Raw genomic sequence first — 14348 nt, 5'->3', positions numbered from 1 at the left:
TGGATTCGGATTGGATCGAATTCGAATGAGATTTGGATTGAATTAACATTGAACTGGGATTTGATTTGAACCGGATTTGGTTTGGAATGGGAATAATTTTGTATTGGATTTGAATTAGAATTGATTTAGATTGCACGTGGATTGAATTGGTAATGAAATTGGATTAGTTTTGTATTTGATTTAAATCGGATTTAAATTGGATTAATTGAATATAGATTGGATTTGAATTTGATTTGGATTGGAATCGAAATGGTTTTGGATGGGATTTGTAATGGATTTGGATTAGGATCGGATTTGCGATGTTTTCCGACCGGATTTGAATAGTTTTGGATTGGGTTTGAATTGAGTTTGGATTGAACAGATTAAGATGGGATTTGAAACTGGATTAGTTTTGGTTCCTATTTGGGTTGTATTGAAATTGGATTCGGATCGAATTTGTAATGGATTTAGAATTAATTTGAATTTAATTTGGATTCGGATTGGATTTGAAATATTTTTGGAATGGATTAAATCTTTGGATTGGGTTTGAATTGGATTTTGGATTGAATTTGATTTGGATTAAGATTCAATTCGAATCGTGTTTGGATTGGATTTGGCTTAAATTTTGATTGGCTTTGGATTTGATTTGGATTGGATTTGGATTGGATTTGGATTTGCATTGGATTACGGTATTTGGATTGGGTTTAGATTGGATAGTATTTGGATTAAATTTGGATTCGATTCCAAATGGATTTGATTTAGATTGGATTTGGATTGAATTTGGATTGGATTTGAATCGGATTTTAATTTGATTTTTTGAATTAGGATTGGAAATTGCGTGGTATGTTTTTACTATTCACAAAATATTCTGGGAAGTTAGCAGAGCAATGCTGAGAGATTTGAGAAAAGTGACGGGGGTAAAATAAAAAATGATCGCAATGCACTTCATAAATAATTTTTCAATTATTTCTGAAAGCCCTCTGTACTTTATATACGCATATGGTTCTATGGCGATTTGAGAAATGAAGCGGAAGCTTAAGGGGGATCGTAGCAAGCTGCCTTAGATAGTGGACGTGTTTTTCCTCTGCGAAAAAAAAATCTCCGTTTTTCAATCAAACGATAAATTTAAATTAAAGAAAAAGCTGTGCTGTGAAGTGAGAAAATATTTAAGAAACCTTCCTGTTGATGGATTCAAGTAGTTCGAAAATTCCGAAATACTGCAATACCGCAACTAGGACGACCTCACGCTTTGTTTTTACTTCCGGCAATTGGTTTGTATATATTGCCCAGTTCTAATAAAAAAGTTTCCATCCAGGTATGTAGTGAACTTATGATATTTCATGTATTTCTATCAAGTGATGCAGCTTTATTGGCCTCGCAACCATTTCTTCCCGAAAATGACGAGCGTGTAGCTCAAATTTGGTCTTGATTTGTGTAGCTAACTTTTGAGTAGAAAATTGTCTTGAATTCACCTACTTTTAGTGAAATGCAGAAACATAAAATAAAAGACGCCATTTCTGATAACATTAAATGTGTATTATCACATTTTCATACAATTCACTTCAAATGGTCACGTAGAGATGGTACCTTGTGATAAAAAAGAGCCTTCTCCTTGACAGTCATTTGACTTTTTATAACAAGATACCACCGGACAAAGATTGTATGTGCTATCCGGAGAAAGTCGTTTACTTTGCTTTTTGTTTGCTATCTCTTTCTCTCTGCTTGGGAATTTACCCGTTTTTGAGGGTGAGCAGGTTTGCTCACTAAAATGAGTGCATCGACTTATTCTCACAAGATGGGTGAATTTTTCTTCTATCAGAGGGAGACGACGGGGAAGGATGCCCATTTGTAAGTGAACGAGTTTCTCCGGGTATGGTAGCTTTCATGTGGTCGCCTCTAATTTCTTATTTTTATATTTTAAAATCCATTTTTAAACGGTTCTTACTTATGCCCTATATTTTCTAAAAGTACAGGTATTCACAATTTTATAAATATTTTAATATGCCATAAGTTTTCATATAGGTATGCGTCAGATATTCCAGCAGACTATTATAATTATCCTAACAATTTGTTTCAAGAATCTTCCATGAATCCTCGAGTTTTAGCAACATAACATCACTATTATCAAAATTTACATTCTATTAAATCAATTATTACAAGGACTGTCATTTTAAGCTTTTTTTTTGAAAAAAATATGATAACCAGAATTTTAATTTACAGAATGGCATAAAAAAACCCAGATTAATCCACCTAGCGGTGATGACGCCTTTCTCGTGCGGTAAAAAAATAGTATTTTGGGCATTACTTCTAAGCCCATCGTCCGTTTGGGCCAATTTTCAATAGGAAATAATGGGACAAGATTCTGCGTCTAATGCAACCTGTTGCGAGGAAATCGGTTCAGGGTAAGTGCATTAAAAGTGAGCTAGATTTTTTTACGCCCTTTTTTCTGAGAAAAAGTATTTTGGCCATAACTACCAAGCCCATAGTTCGATCCGTCCAATTTTCAATAGGAAACAATGGAGCAAGATACTGCGTCGAACGCAGCCTGCTGTGAGGGAATCCGTTTAGGGTAAGTGCATTTAAAGTGAGCTAGACTTTTTTACGCGCTTTTTTATGAGGAAAAGTATTTTGGCCATAACTTCTAAGCCCATAGTCCGAATCGGCCAATTTTCAATAGAAAACAATGGGGCAGTATACTGCGTCGAATGCAACCTGTTGCGAGTAAATTGGTTGAGGGTAAGTGCAAAAAAGTGAGCTAAACTTTTTGCTCTTTTGGTGCGCACATACACACACACACACGCACACACACACACAGACATCACCTCAATTCGTCGAGCTGAGTCGATTGGTATATAACACTATGGGTCTCCGAGCCTTCTATAAAAAGTTTGTTTTTGGAGTGAACATATAGCCTTTACGTATACTTAGTATACGAGAAAGGCAAAAATGTGTACCACCTACTGGTAATAATTGGAATAGTGTTTGAAAGATCGTGTTAAAGTGCGCGTGAGTTCGGTCGTAGTTGCGCGTTTCTCGGTATGCTATAGTAAATTAGCTTACATTATGCGATATTTACTCTGCGGGATAATCCAGTTAATAATTGAAAGTTTATAAAGTTTATTAGTGCGCGAAGATTCGGTCGTAGAAGCGCATTACCTAGTATGCAGAAGCCACCGAACCTGCATTGTGTTAGTTTTTTTTTTTTCGTTGTCGCGGGATAATAAAGATAAAAGACTTTTTAAATTAATTAGTGTGCGATAGAAAGTGTTTGTTTAAAAGTAGAACGGTTTCGAGACCACGGGTTTTTGTTCTGCTTTGTGCCGAAAGTTATTCAAATAATTAAGTGCTCGATCGAACGTGTTTGTTCAAAACAGAACGGTCTCGAGATCACGGAAGTTTTGTTCTACTTGGTGCGGTCAGTAGGGTAAGACGGTATAATACGCCCCCCCTAAGGCAACACCTATGATAACTTTTTACTTTTCATCGCAATTCATGCAAACTTTGTGTTATTTGGTAGTGCAAGAAGTCGCAAATGCATTGCCCGTGAGTAGTCATATAAAAATATTACAGATACCACGTAATAAGGCTTTTTTGAAAAGTCGTAAAAAATGGATTTCAAAAAGTGCCTGGGCAATACGCCCCACCTTAGCCAGAGACGTTACATGGCCCTTCATTATTATTTTTTCTATCCCATAATAAAAAGGTTACAAATCCTTATGTGCTTGACATTAAAAAACCAACATAAGTCCATTCAAGCAGGTGTGAATTACATTTTAATATTTTCCATATAATTTGGAAGCAACTGCTGCAGGCTCGCTGCGCTTGTGTCCAGTTGGTAAGGGCATACTGTCCTGCCTACACTGGGGCGTTTTGACCAGTGAAACATATTTTCGAAATCCTTTACATTTTTGAAGATGGAAGCAATTTTATATTACATTAATCACTGAGAAAAGTTATTTTGTTGCCCAACTGAGTATTCCAGTGCAAATTTTACGTACAATATGCTAGCATCGTTCCAGAATATTGAGCAAACAAACAATAAAAGTTACATCAAAACTGTTACTTTTTGTATTTTGCTATTATTTTCATTATGTAATACAAAAATACTTCCAGATTCACATAGTATGATGGATTTACAAATATTTAAAGGTACCAAGTGATTTTTACCCTTAGTTAGTTATAGTTTTCTAGAAATCAAAGGGGGGCGTTTTGGCCAGGTGGGGCGCATTATACCGTCTTACCCTAATTGAACTAATTAGTGCACGATAATCAAACTACACGTTATACACTGCATATCGTTTACCAAGACGAACCCCGCTACATGCCTTACCCCATATATCCAACATCCCAGTGATTTCTCGTGGAAGTGCAGATGACTCGTCGGCTTCCATAAAAGCGAGTATCACGTCAACATTTTCCTACCCATTCCTTAATTGACCTGCATTCGGACACGGCCGGCGCTGGTATTGCTTTATATTGGGTCACCAGTTTTTACACATTGAGGATGGTGTTAGTCCCAAACATCATCTGTTGGTTCCCTGTGTAATTACTGCTGACCTGGCAATAACGGAGTAGCAACCGTGGGCGGTCAATCATGCTCATGCTCAGGGCCGGATTTAGCCGGAAGGGGGCCCCGGGGCCGACAGTATGTGGGGGCCCCAAAATGTACAAAATAGGTTGGTTTTGGTACATAAGATTTGTGGGGGCCCGGGGCCGTGGCCCCCCCGGCCCCCCCCTTAATCAGGCCCTGCATGCTCATGCATATGGTTCTATGGCGATTTGGGCCACTAACAGAGTTGGATTTTTTATGTAACTAAGTCCAGTAATATTTCCTTAAATCATCGACCTTTGATCGGCTTTGAATTTTTCTTGATCAGAATCTGATCTGGGCCAAAGGGCTTTTCGTGATCCAACTAGCTCCGACAACGACTCTTACCATTACCATCTCAGTAGAGTTGGATTCTATTGACCCAACTAGTTCAAGTGCGTGGGTTCCCGAAAAATACATTTTCCTTTTGATTTACATACGTTTATTCTATCATTCGGTAATTGATTAAAATTTTTATGAGTTTTTTTTAGGAATCTTATGGATATTTGGCAATTCATATCTAGGAAAACTCAAATTTGTCCGGCAAAATTCAAAAGATTCTTGAAAATATCCCAAAAAAATGCAAAAAACAAAATCTTGAGCTAACGTAATAACATGGCCTTATCCGTCCAAAATTCTGACAAACGCAGCCGCCGGCGTATATCGGACCGGCGCACACCTCTACCCGCAGCCTTATTGTTTTTCAGCTATTTAATGGGTGGTGGGTTGTTTTTCGGCTGCCCTTGCTTCCTTGTACCGACCTCTATTCGATAGGGTACCCAACACCAACATCCAGCTTCTGGCAACGTTCTTCTCGTCTGTCACTCTCTGACACTCCACATCGAACCAACCCGTCCTGGGTCGCCTCTGTGCAGTGCCTACCACTTCTCGTGCTGTTGTACTCACCGCTCCATGGATCGACTCCCACAGATCGTTGATGTTGTCGCTAACGTTGATTGCACTTATTCGTTCGTCGAGGTTCTGGCGGTACTCAGCCGATACTCCTTCCGCCGACAATCGCTGGATATTGTAACGCATCGTTCGCAGTGATCTTCCGTTCGATACAGTTGACAACCGTGATCATAACGCTCGTCAAATTTCCATCGTTCACTGGTCAATTCAAATAATCATTAGTTGGCCAATCGGACACTAGTGGCGCGCGCAACGGATTTGCTCGAGTTTGAAATTTGCTCACTACCGCCATATGGCTCGTGATTTGCCCAACTAACTGAAATCAACAGATGTCGTTAGTGTTTAAATAACAATGAATTTGATGAGTGAATGTTCAATGTGTTATATCTGTTTGTCTGTGGTTTGGCTATGTGCCCGGTGCTGGGAATTTGGTTTCATCAGTACCCGCTTAGCTGCGGGTCACATGATGTGCATATGCATAATCGAGTTTCAGACATAGTAATCAAGATTTGGGAATGTCATCCAGTATGCTCAACTCGCTGGTATGGATCTAGAGTGGGCTATGTGGTGGTGTCACAGCCTACAGATAAAAAGGGGGTGCTCAAAATCAATCAAAACTTTTTTTTCTCACAAGAGACATTTTTTTTTGTTTTTTTTGATGCCAAAGGACTCAAAATGCATGAAACTTTGAGAATTAATTTTTTGAGAAAAAAATCGACTGTTTTGCGACTTCGAAAAAAAAATTCTTATGGCGAAACCAATTTTTCATCGAACCGGGTGTTACGCAAACATTTCCTAAGCCCTAAAATATGCCCCTATGCAAAATTTGAGCTCCATCGGACATAATTTAGGGGTGCTCAAAATCTTGCTATCAAAATTTTGAATTTTTTGTAACTTGATCTTTACACGTTGTGTTTTGAATTCATGCGGTACCGCGTAATAATAACCGCGTAAAAATAAACCTCAGTGTAATAAACATTGCCTAGCAATAATTTTCTGGGTGGCTGGGATCGATTCCCGATGACGGTCTAGGCAATTTTCGGATTGGAAATTGTCTCGACTTTCCTGGGCATAAAAATAGTATCGTGTTAGCCTCATTATATACGAATGCAAAAATGGTAAACTGGCTTAGAAACCTCGCAGTTAATAACTGTGGAAGTGCTTAATGAACACTAAGCTGCGAGGCGGCTCTGTCCCAGTGTGGGGATGTAACACCAATAAGAAGAAGAAGTGCAGCTTCAACGTCTGTTACTTACTTTACTTAGGGATCCTGTACACCTCCGGTGGTGCAAAGGGCCGACTTGAAAGATCTCCATCCTGAGCGTTGCCCGGCTATCGCTTTAACCTGTTGCCATGTTAGATTTCGATCGACTTCTTTTATTTCTTTATTGAGGCTTCGCCGCCACGAGCCTCTGGGTCTGCCTCTGCTGCGATGTCTCGCTGGGTTCCAGCCTAATGCTTGTTTACAGATTTCGTTTCCGCCCCTACGTAGAGTGTGGTCGACCCAGCTTCACTTCCGATCCCGAATTTCTGTTGCTATCGCCCTCTGGTGACAACGACGATGGAGCTCGTTGTTTGAGATCCAGTTGTGAGGCCACCAGGCCCGAATTATATACCGCAGGCATCTGTTACTGAACACCTGCAGCCGTTGAGTGTTCTCCACTGATACACACCATGTTTCGCTAGCGTATAACAGCACAGATTTCACGTTAGAGTTGAAAATTCGTATTTTGGTGCGTTCACTTATCTGCCTGTTTTTCCAGATATTTCTTAAACTCGCAAAGGCAGCCCTTGCTTTCTTGACCCGTGCTCCTATGTCGATCTTGGTACCGCCATCTGACGCCATTTGGCTACCAAGATATTGAAAGCTTTCAACATTATCCACTAGTTGCCTGGCTACTGTGAAACTGGAAGGAGTCACCGTGTTTACATACAACGATTTGGTTTTGTTGACGTTGATGACTAAATCTGCCGAAGAGGAGCGCTCGGCAAGGTCGTTGAGCTTACTCTGCATATTAGAGCGCTGTTGCGCGAGGAGTGCAACGTCATCAGCCAATTCGAAGTCGTTTAGGTGCTCCATGGTTATAGGCTGCCATAACATCCCGCGGTTTGGTTCACGGTCAATCGCATCTACCAGAATCTCATCGATTACGACGAGGAACTGTAACGGTGGTAGAATACATCCTTGCCTCACACCAGCTACGACCCGGATAGGGTCGGACAGGACCCCATTGTGCAGCACTCTACACGAAAAGGCCTCGTACTGTGCTTCGATGAGGCCGATAATTTTCTCAGGAACCCCCTTGCGTCTCAGGGTGCTCCACATATTCTCGTGATTGAGACGGTCGAAAGCTTTTTCGTAGTCAATGAATACCAAGTAAAGGGACTCTTGGAATTCGTTGACCTGCTCCAGAATGATGCGGAGCGTGACAATATGGTCCACACAGGATCTTCCGGCACGGAATCCGGCTTGCTGCCGTCGGAGAGTCGCATAGATCTTCTCCTGAATCCGGGCTAGGATAATTTTGCACAGAACTTGGAGAACGGTACACAGCAACATAATGCCTCACCAGTTATCGCATACAGTCAGGTCACCCTTTTTGGGCACCTTCACTAAGATACCTTGCATGCAGTCGACCGGGAAAGTTGCGGTGTTCCAGATATTACGAAATAAACGATGCAGTAGTTGAGCGGATGTCATGGGGTCAGCTTTGAGCATCTCGGCTGATATGCGGTCGACCCCTGGGGCTTTATTCGATTTCATGCTTTGGATGGCTGTTTGAATCTCTAGCAGTGATGGAGCTTCGGTATTGCCGCGTGTTATACGTCGGATCCTAGGCAGATCATGCCGAGGTGGTGATGGCTTGGCTGGCACTTGAAAAAGTTGTTCGAAGCGCTCGAACCAGCGATTCAGCTGGTCAGTTGGGTCGGTCAATAACTGATCTCAAAAAGTTTCAAAGTTACAAACAAATCAAAATTCTGATAGTAAGATTTTTAGCACTCCTGAATCATGTCCGAAGGAGCTAAAATTTTGCATAGGGGCATATTTTAGGGCTTAGGAAATGTTTGTGTGACGTCCGGTTTTTAAATTCGATGAAAAATTGTTTCGCCATATGAACATTTTTCGAAGTTCCAAAACAGTCGAGTTTTTTTTTTAATTAATTCTCCAAGTTCCCAAAACAGTCGATATTTGAAAAAAAAAATTCTCAAAGTTTCATGCATTTTGAGTCCCTTGGCATCAAAAAATTAAAAAAAAAATTCCAACTTGGGAGAAAAAAAAAAGTTTTGATTAAAGTTTGATGAGCACTCCTAAATCATGTCCGATGGGGCTCAAATTTTGCATAGCGTTTGAGTATCGTCCGGTGTTAAAATTCGATGAAATTTTTTTTTCCAAAACTTCCAAAAATGTACTAAGAAAAAAAAATCGATTTTTATCAAAAATTGTTTTTTTTTAAATACATAGCATCAGATCTCGACGTTTCATGCATTTTTAAGTCATCAAAAATAAAAATTCAATTTTCGACTTTTCCTTGGTACAGTCGGGATTTGCTGGTTGGGATTTTAATACTTGGGTCACTTTGTAGTTGGGCCTCCGCTGGTTGGGCCATGGCCCAACTAAAAAGCAACCGTACGTCAAAATTCAATGTAAACACGGAAAACGGGATTGAGCGTCACTGGACATCATTTGTGATGTTCAAGTCGAAATACACGTGCTCAAATGGCTGTCAGTTGACCCAACTAAAAAACCGAATTCGTTAGTTGGGCCGAGGTCGTGGCCCAACCAGCGAATCGCGACTGTAAAATTTTCATGGGTAAAAATTTAAAAACTTTGATGAATTTTAGGCTTCCCTAAATCATGTCCACACTCCAAGACAAAATTTTCAAAACGACTTATCTGTTTTTGTGAACAAAGATTCAAACGGCGATTTGACGAATCTGATAGCTCTCCCACGCAAACTAACACCACAGACAAACAGACATAACACGTTGAACATTCACTCATCAAATTCATCGTCATTCAAACACTAACGACATCTGCCGATTTCAGTTAGTTGGGCAAATCACGGACCAGATGGCGGTAGTGAGCAAACGTCAAACTCAAGCAAATCCGATGCGCGCACCTCGAGTGGTCGATTGGCCAACTGATGATTATTTGAATCGACCAGTAAATCATTGATCGATGGAAATTTGGCGAGTGTTATGTCTGTTTGTCTGTGCCAACACCATCAATAGGTAGGTGAAGTATTCCGCTACTTGTTGATGGTGTTGGTTTGCGTGAGAGAGCTATCAGATTCGTCAAATCATTGATTGTATCTTTGTTTACAAAAGCAGATAAGTCGTTTTGAAAATTTTGTCTTGACTTAATCATGTCATGCACTTAAAACATCGAAAAATCGCTCTAACATGGTCAAAACGTGAACGGAACAAATCGCAATGTTCACAAGACAAATGTGCTCGACTTGCAATTAGCGGCAGTGTAGAGCACACCAAAAGCTTCCGTATAGAGATTTTTGCGATGGTTTTCGGCGTTTATATCTATTGTTGGATTTTTTACAAAATTGAAAATAGCCCAAAAACACTAATTTGACTTGAGCCACCTCGAAATTTCATCCGAATTAGCTGAAAATTTTACAAGAAGCTTATTTTAGCATGAGAATTGTGATTCTGGGCTGACCGGTTGAATTTTTGAAAACATGAAGAGGTCTAATATACATTTTTATGTGCAGCCAGCAGATATTGGATCCTAATTTTCAGTTTGAAATTTTTGTGTAGAAATGCGTGAGCGCAGATATCGACTGCACTAGGACCCGTTAATCAATGTGAAAAATCAAAGCTTTTCAAACCAATGCATTTCATTTTTTAAATCTTTTATTAAACCTGAAACTATGATTTTGGCACATTTACATCATGACAAGAAATTGTTTATCCGTATAACATATTTGTTATTATTTTGTTTTCTTCAAGTCGAGTCAAGTACGAGACACTGAAGTCGACCTTATAGTTGAGGTCGAAATACGTATCTGCAAAGATTACAACGGGTCTCCAGTAGTGTTGCGAGCAAAGGGGTAGGATTGCCAATCCGGAGATGGCGAAGTTCGAGTCTCGGTCCGGCCTAGAATGTTTTCGGGTTGGAAATTTTCTCGACACCCTGGACAGTACATCCATCTGTACATTGTACTTGCCACACAAGATACATTCTCATGCAATGGCGAGCATAGAAAAGCTTTCAATTAATATTTGAGGAAATGCTAATAGAATACTAAGTTGAAAAGCAGGCCAAGTTCCAGCTGGAATGTAGAGTCATTGAAGAAGAACAAGAAAAACAAGAAAGATTATAATGTGCTGGAATCTAATGGAATAGTACTAAACTCATCTTATGACAGACGAAGACATTCCACTAATAGAGCCTAATAATTTTCTTTACATATTTTTGTTAAATGTCCTAGACAGAACAAGGTTATTCTGGTTGTTGAAATGTGTTTTATTCTATTATTTTCAGGTACTCTTCACCAGTGTGTACGTGATCGTTGTCTACTATCTAACATCTCAACCGATGGAACCGAAGAGGGCCGGCATGTTCGTGCTTATCTGCATCCTGACGTCGTTAGTCGCGCAAAGTCTTGGGCTGTTGATCGGCGCCGGAATGAGCGTAGAGACGGGTGTCTTTCTCGGTCCAGTGTCCACCATTCCGATCATTCTGTTCTCCGGCTTCTTCGTCAACTTCGACGTCATTCCCAAATATCTCCAGTGGTTAACGTATGTGAGCTACGTGCGGTACGGCTTCGAGGGGGCTATGGTCTCTGTGTACGGACTGGGCCGGGAAAAGCTACGGTGTACGGAAATCTACTGCCACTACCGGAGCCCGCAGAAGTTCCTGGAAGAGATGTCGATGGACAAAGCTGAGTACTGGATCGATGCAACGGCACTGTTCTGCCTGTTCATAGGTCTGCGCATCGTGGCCTATTTAGTGCTGCGCTGGAAACTGCATTCCATCCGTTAAAAGTAGTACTTTACCAACTAAGATGTTTTGTCTATGTTGTATTTTTTATAACCGTAGAATAGAAGCTTAGTTTCCATCATATTTTCTGGAATTCTTACGTAAGCTCTATTTGTTTCCAATTTGTTGGAATGAAACTTCAATTATTCAAGTGTCGCGCTATTGGAATGACCGCTTGAAGCTAACTCCAATTGTAACCAAAAGAAATATTTTCGAACTTCTAGAATAATGTAACCGTTTCCTATGTATATTCATGCTCTAGCCAATATTATAAGATGTTCGCTTCATGAAAGAAAACGTGAAATTGCTGCCACCAAGTAAAACTCGTTAGGTAAAACCGGTCATTCTTATAACGCATATTTACGATAAAACCGATGAAGATGTTAATTTTGAAAGGTCCATGCAATTACAAATACATATTCTCAAAACCTAACACATTCAACACTGTGAAACACTCAAAAACAAACCTCCCACAGAAAGACACACGCTAGCATTGTAACGAACTCCTATGTAGTCTCAACATATATTCATCATTATATAGCTATTAGATGAAGAAAAAACCAAACACAGCAGAAATATATTCTGCTGCGTTGATGAACTTAGCAAATTATTGCGCGATATTCGAATGACGGGCGATATAAAACCAATTGAATGAAAATCATTGCTATGCATATTGAAACAACAAAATATTTGTTGCCGAACAAAAAACAAAAAGAATCGATAAATCAACCACAGTAATCAACCAAATGCATTTTGTTTCTTTTTGCGCTAAAATTCGGTGCGTTGAGAGGGAGCAGAACAATCAGAGAAGGGCAGGAATTGTAACAATGAGATAAAATCAAATGAGCCACACTACCGAACAGAACAGAATGAGAACGCGCTCAATCTCAGTGCATGCTACAGTGAATTGGACATTGTTTCCAATAATCCTTGATATGTATTAATTAAAAAGAAGCGTGTTGATAATGATGTCGGCGAATTCTACTTTTCGTTATCCAATTAGCTGTCTGTTCCTCGAAACCTTATTTTTCTAGTAATAGATGGTGGTACTAATAGGTTAGGATTAGTTTACTTCGAATGATCCAACAAGGAAACCGTTATCGGTAAAGTATTTATGCGAAACGAGACTCACAGAACCTCTTCAAGAGGGGAGCAAAGTGAAACTCAACAATCTGTGAAAGTACGATACTCTTAGAATGTGCGTGAATTGATTCGCTTTTGTCCCACTTTCCATTATTCCCACAAACAGTAACACAAGCACACGCAAGTACCCTCGAATTTATACACTCTCAGTATGATGTTCTTTTTTTTTCATTGGAGAGATGCATGGCAGATAGCGATACGACAGTCCGTATCTAATGCGTGGGATAGAAAGGTCACATGAGTCAATGAGCTAAGGATAAACTGCGAATAAGACACATACACATTTTTGGTGATTTTTAGCTGCGAATTAGTGTGATATGAAACTTGATTTCACCAATTTTTAATATAAGTATGAGAAAAGAAATTTGATGTATTTTTTTTAATTATTTTGAAAGAAATTCTTACCTTGATAAGTATAACTTATATCGGTGATACTATTGTCAAGTGTCGCCTAATTGTGAACAGTCATGTGTGAGCCATGAATGCTAGTTCATGCAGTACTCATAAAAAACTGATAAAAATGAGTCAAGTACGAGACACTGAAATCGGCCCTACTGTCCAGGTCGGAATAAGTACTTGTAAAGTTACAATTCGAGAGATGGAATTGAAAGGGATAGTACTAAATCGTCATATGACAAGGAAACCACCATTGTTCAGTCCATAACACAGTGAAATGAAGGACTTCAGAAATATGCCACGTGTTCTTGCACAACCATTGTCATCGTCTACGCCAAACTCATACTTAATATAATACAACTCACGAGGTGTCACACAGCACCGGGATTCTTTGGGAAGAATGCCCATTAGGGTTGAAACAACTACATTTCCGGGCTTTTAGGTTTGTGACGTAGGGGAACTGTGGGTAAAACCGACACTGCGGGTAAAACCGACACCACTTCAAATCTCTGATTTCAAGTGATTATCGGACAGAATTTCGACACACTTTGAATAAACGTTTGATTTCTTGTATTTCTAATCATTTTGTAACTGGCGGAGACGTGTAAGAGTCATAATAAACAGACAATTAGCATTGATCATCATTGAGGAGATGAGTTATGTAAAATTTTGGCATCGGTATATAAGCTTTTTCGACAATAATTTGTTGATTTTCAGTATTTAATCCATCTCTGATCCATAATTGAACATCATTTTGTGTATGTTGTGGAAAAATAGTTTACTTTTCTAATTATAAACATTCACATGTATCTCATCATTATTATGTTATCAGTTGGGGTAAATTCGACACCTGCCATCGAATCACGAAATACCTCTGTTTTATTAGACACATCATTCGCATAATATAATTCAAGTATTGGAAAAGGGGGCGCCGGGGAATATAACTTAATCATTGACTGATTACTTACCATATCATCATTGGGCGTGACAATAGGTCTAAGGGGTAATATTGAGTCATCAAGGAAAACCTGCAGGTCGGATAACAAGAGCACTAAAAGAAGAACCGTATTTTTAGGCTTATTTTGCTCTTAGATATATTCAATCCGTTCTCTAGTGTTGTTCTTTCGTGATCCGTTTCCTCCTGTAGACATGTAACTTGTCTAACCTATGGAACTAGCCATTTTCATTTCTTGTCATAACTGCACCATATGCATTTAGTTTCAATCGCCGTTATAAACAACTTTTTAAAATAAGTGAAATTCAAATGTACATCAATATTTACAGTAGTTAGTAAACTTGTTAATATGTAACATTCTTTTACTCTATATATTC

The 14348-nt window shown here is 39.4% G+C and overlaps 1 protein-coding gene across 7 annotated transcripts in view; it reads left to right on the top strand.

Annotated features, from left to right (window-relative positions):
* LOC134224359 (ATP-binding cassette sub-family G member 1) overlaps positions 1–12984 on the top strand; it is a 204972-nt gene extending 191988 nt beyond the window's left edge. For all 7 annotated transcript variants that reach the window (XM_062703687.1, XM_062703689.1, XM_062703688.1 and 4 more), the window contains one exon: positions 10980–12984. In XM_062703687.1, coding sequence (XP_062559671.1) covers positions 10980–11480 — 501 coding nt within the window. In that variant the 3' untranslated portion in view covers positions 11481–12984. The remainder of the gene's footprint in view (positions 1–10979) is intronic.
* Positions 12985–14348: the final 1364 nt, after the last annotated feature.

This window comes from Armigeres subalbatus, chromosome 3, assembly GCF_024139115.2.
Source record: "Armigeres subalbatus isolate Guangzhou_Male chromosome 3, GZ_Asu_2, whole genome shotgun sequence".
NCBI lineage: Eukaryota > Metazoa > Arthropoda > Insecta > Diptera > Culicidae > Armigeres > Armigeres subalbatus.
This window is presented reverse-complemented; position numbering and strand designations above follow the sequence as displayed.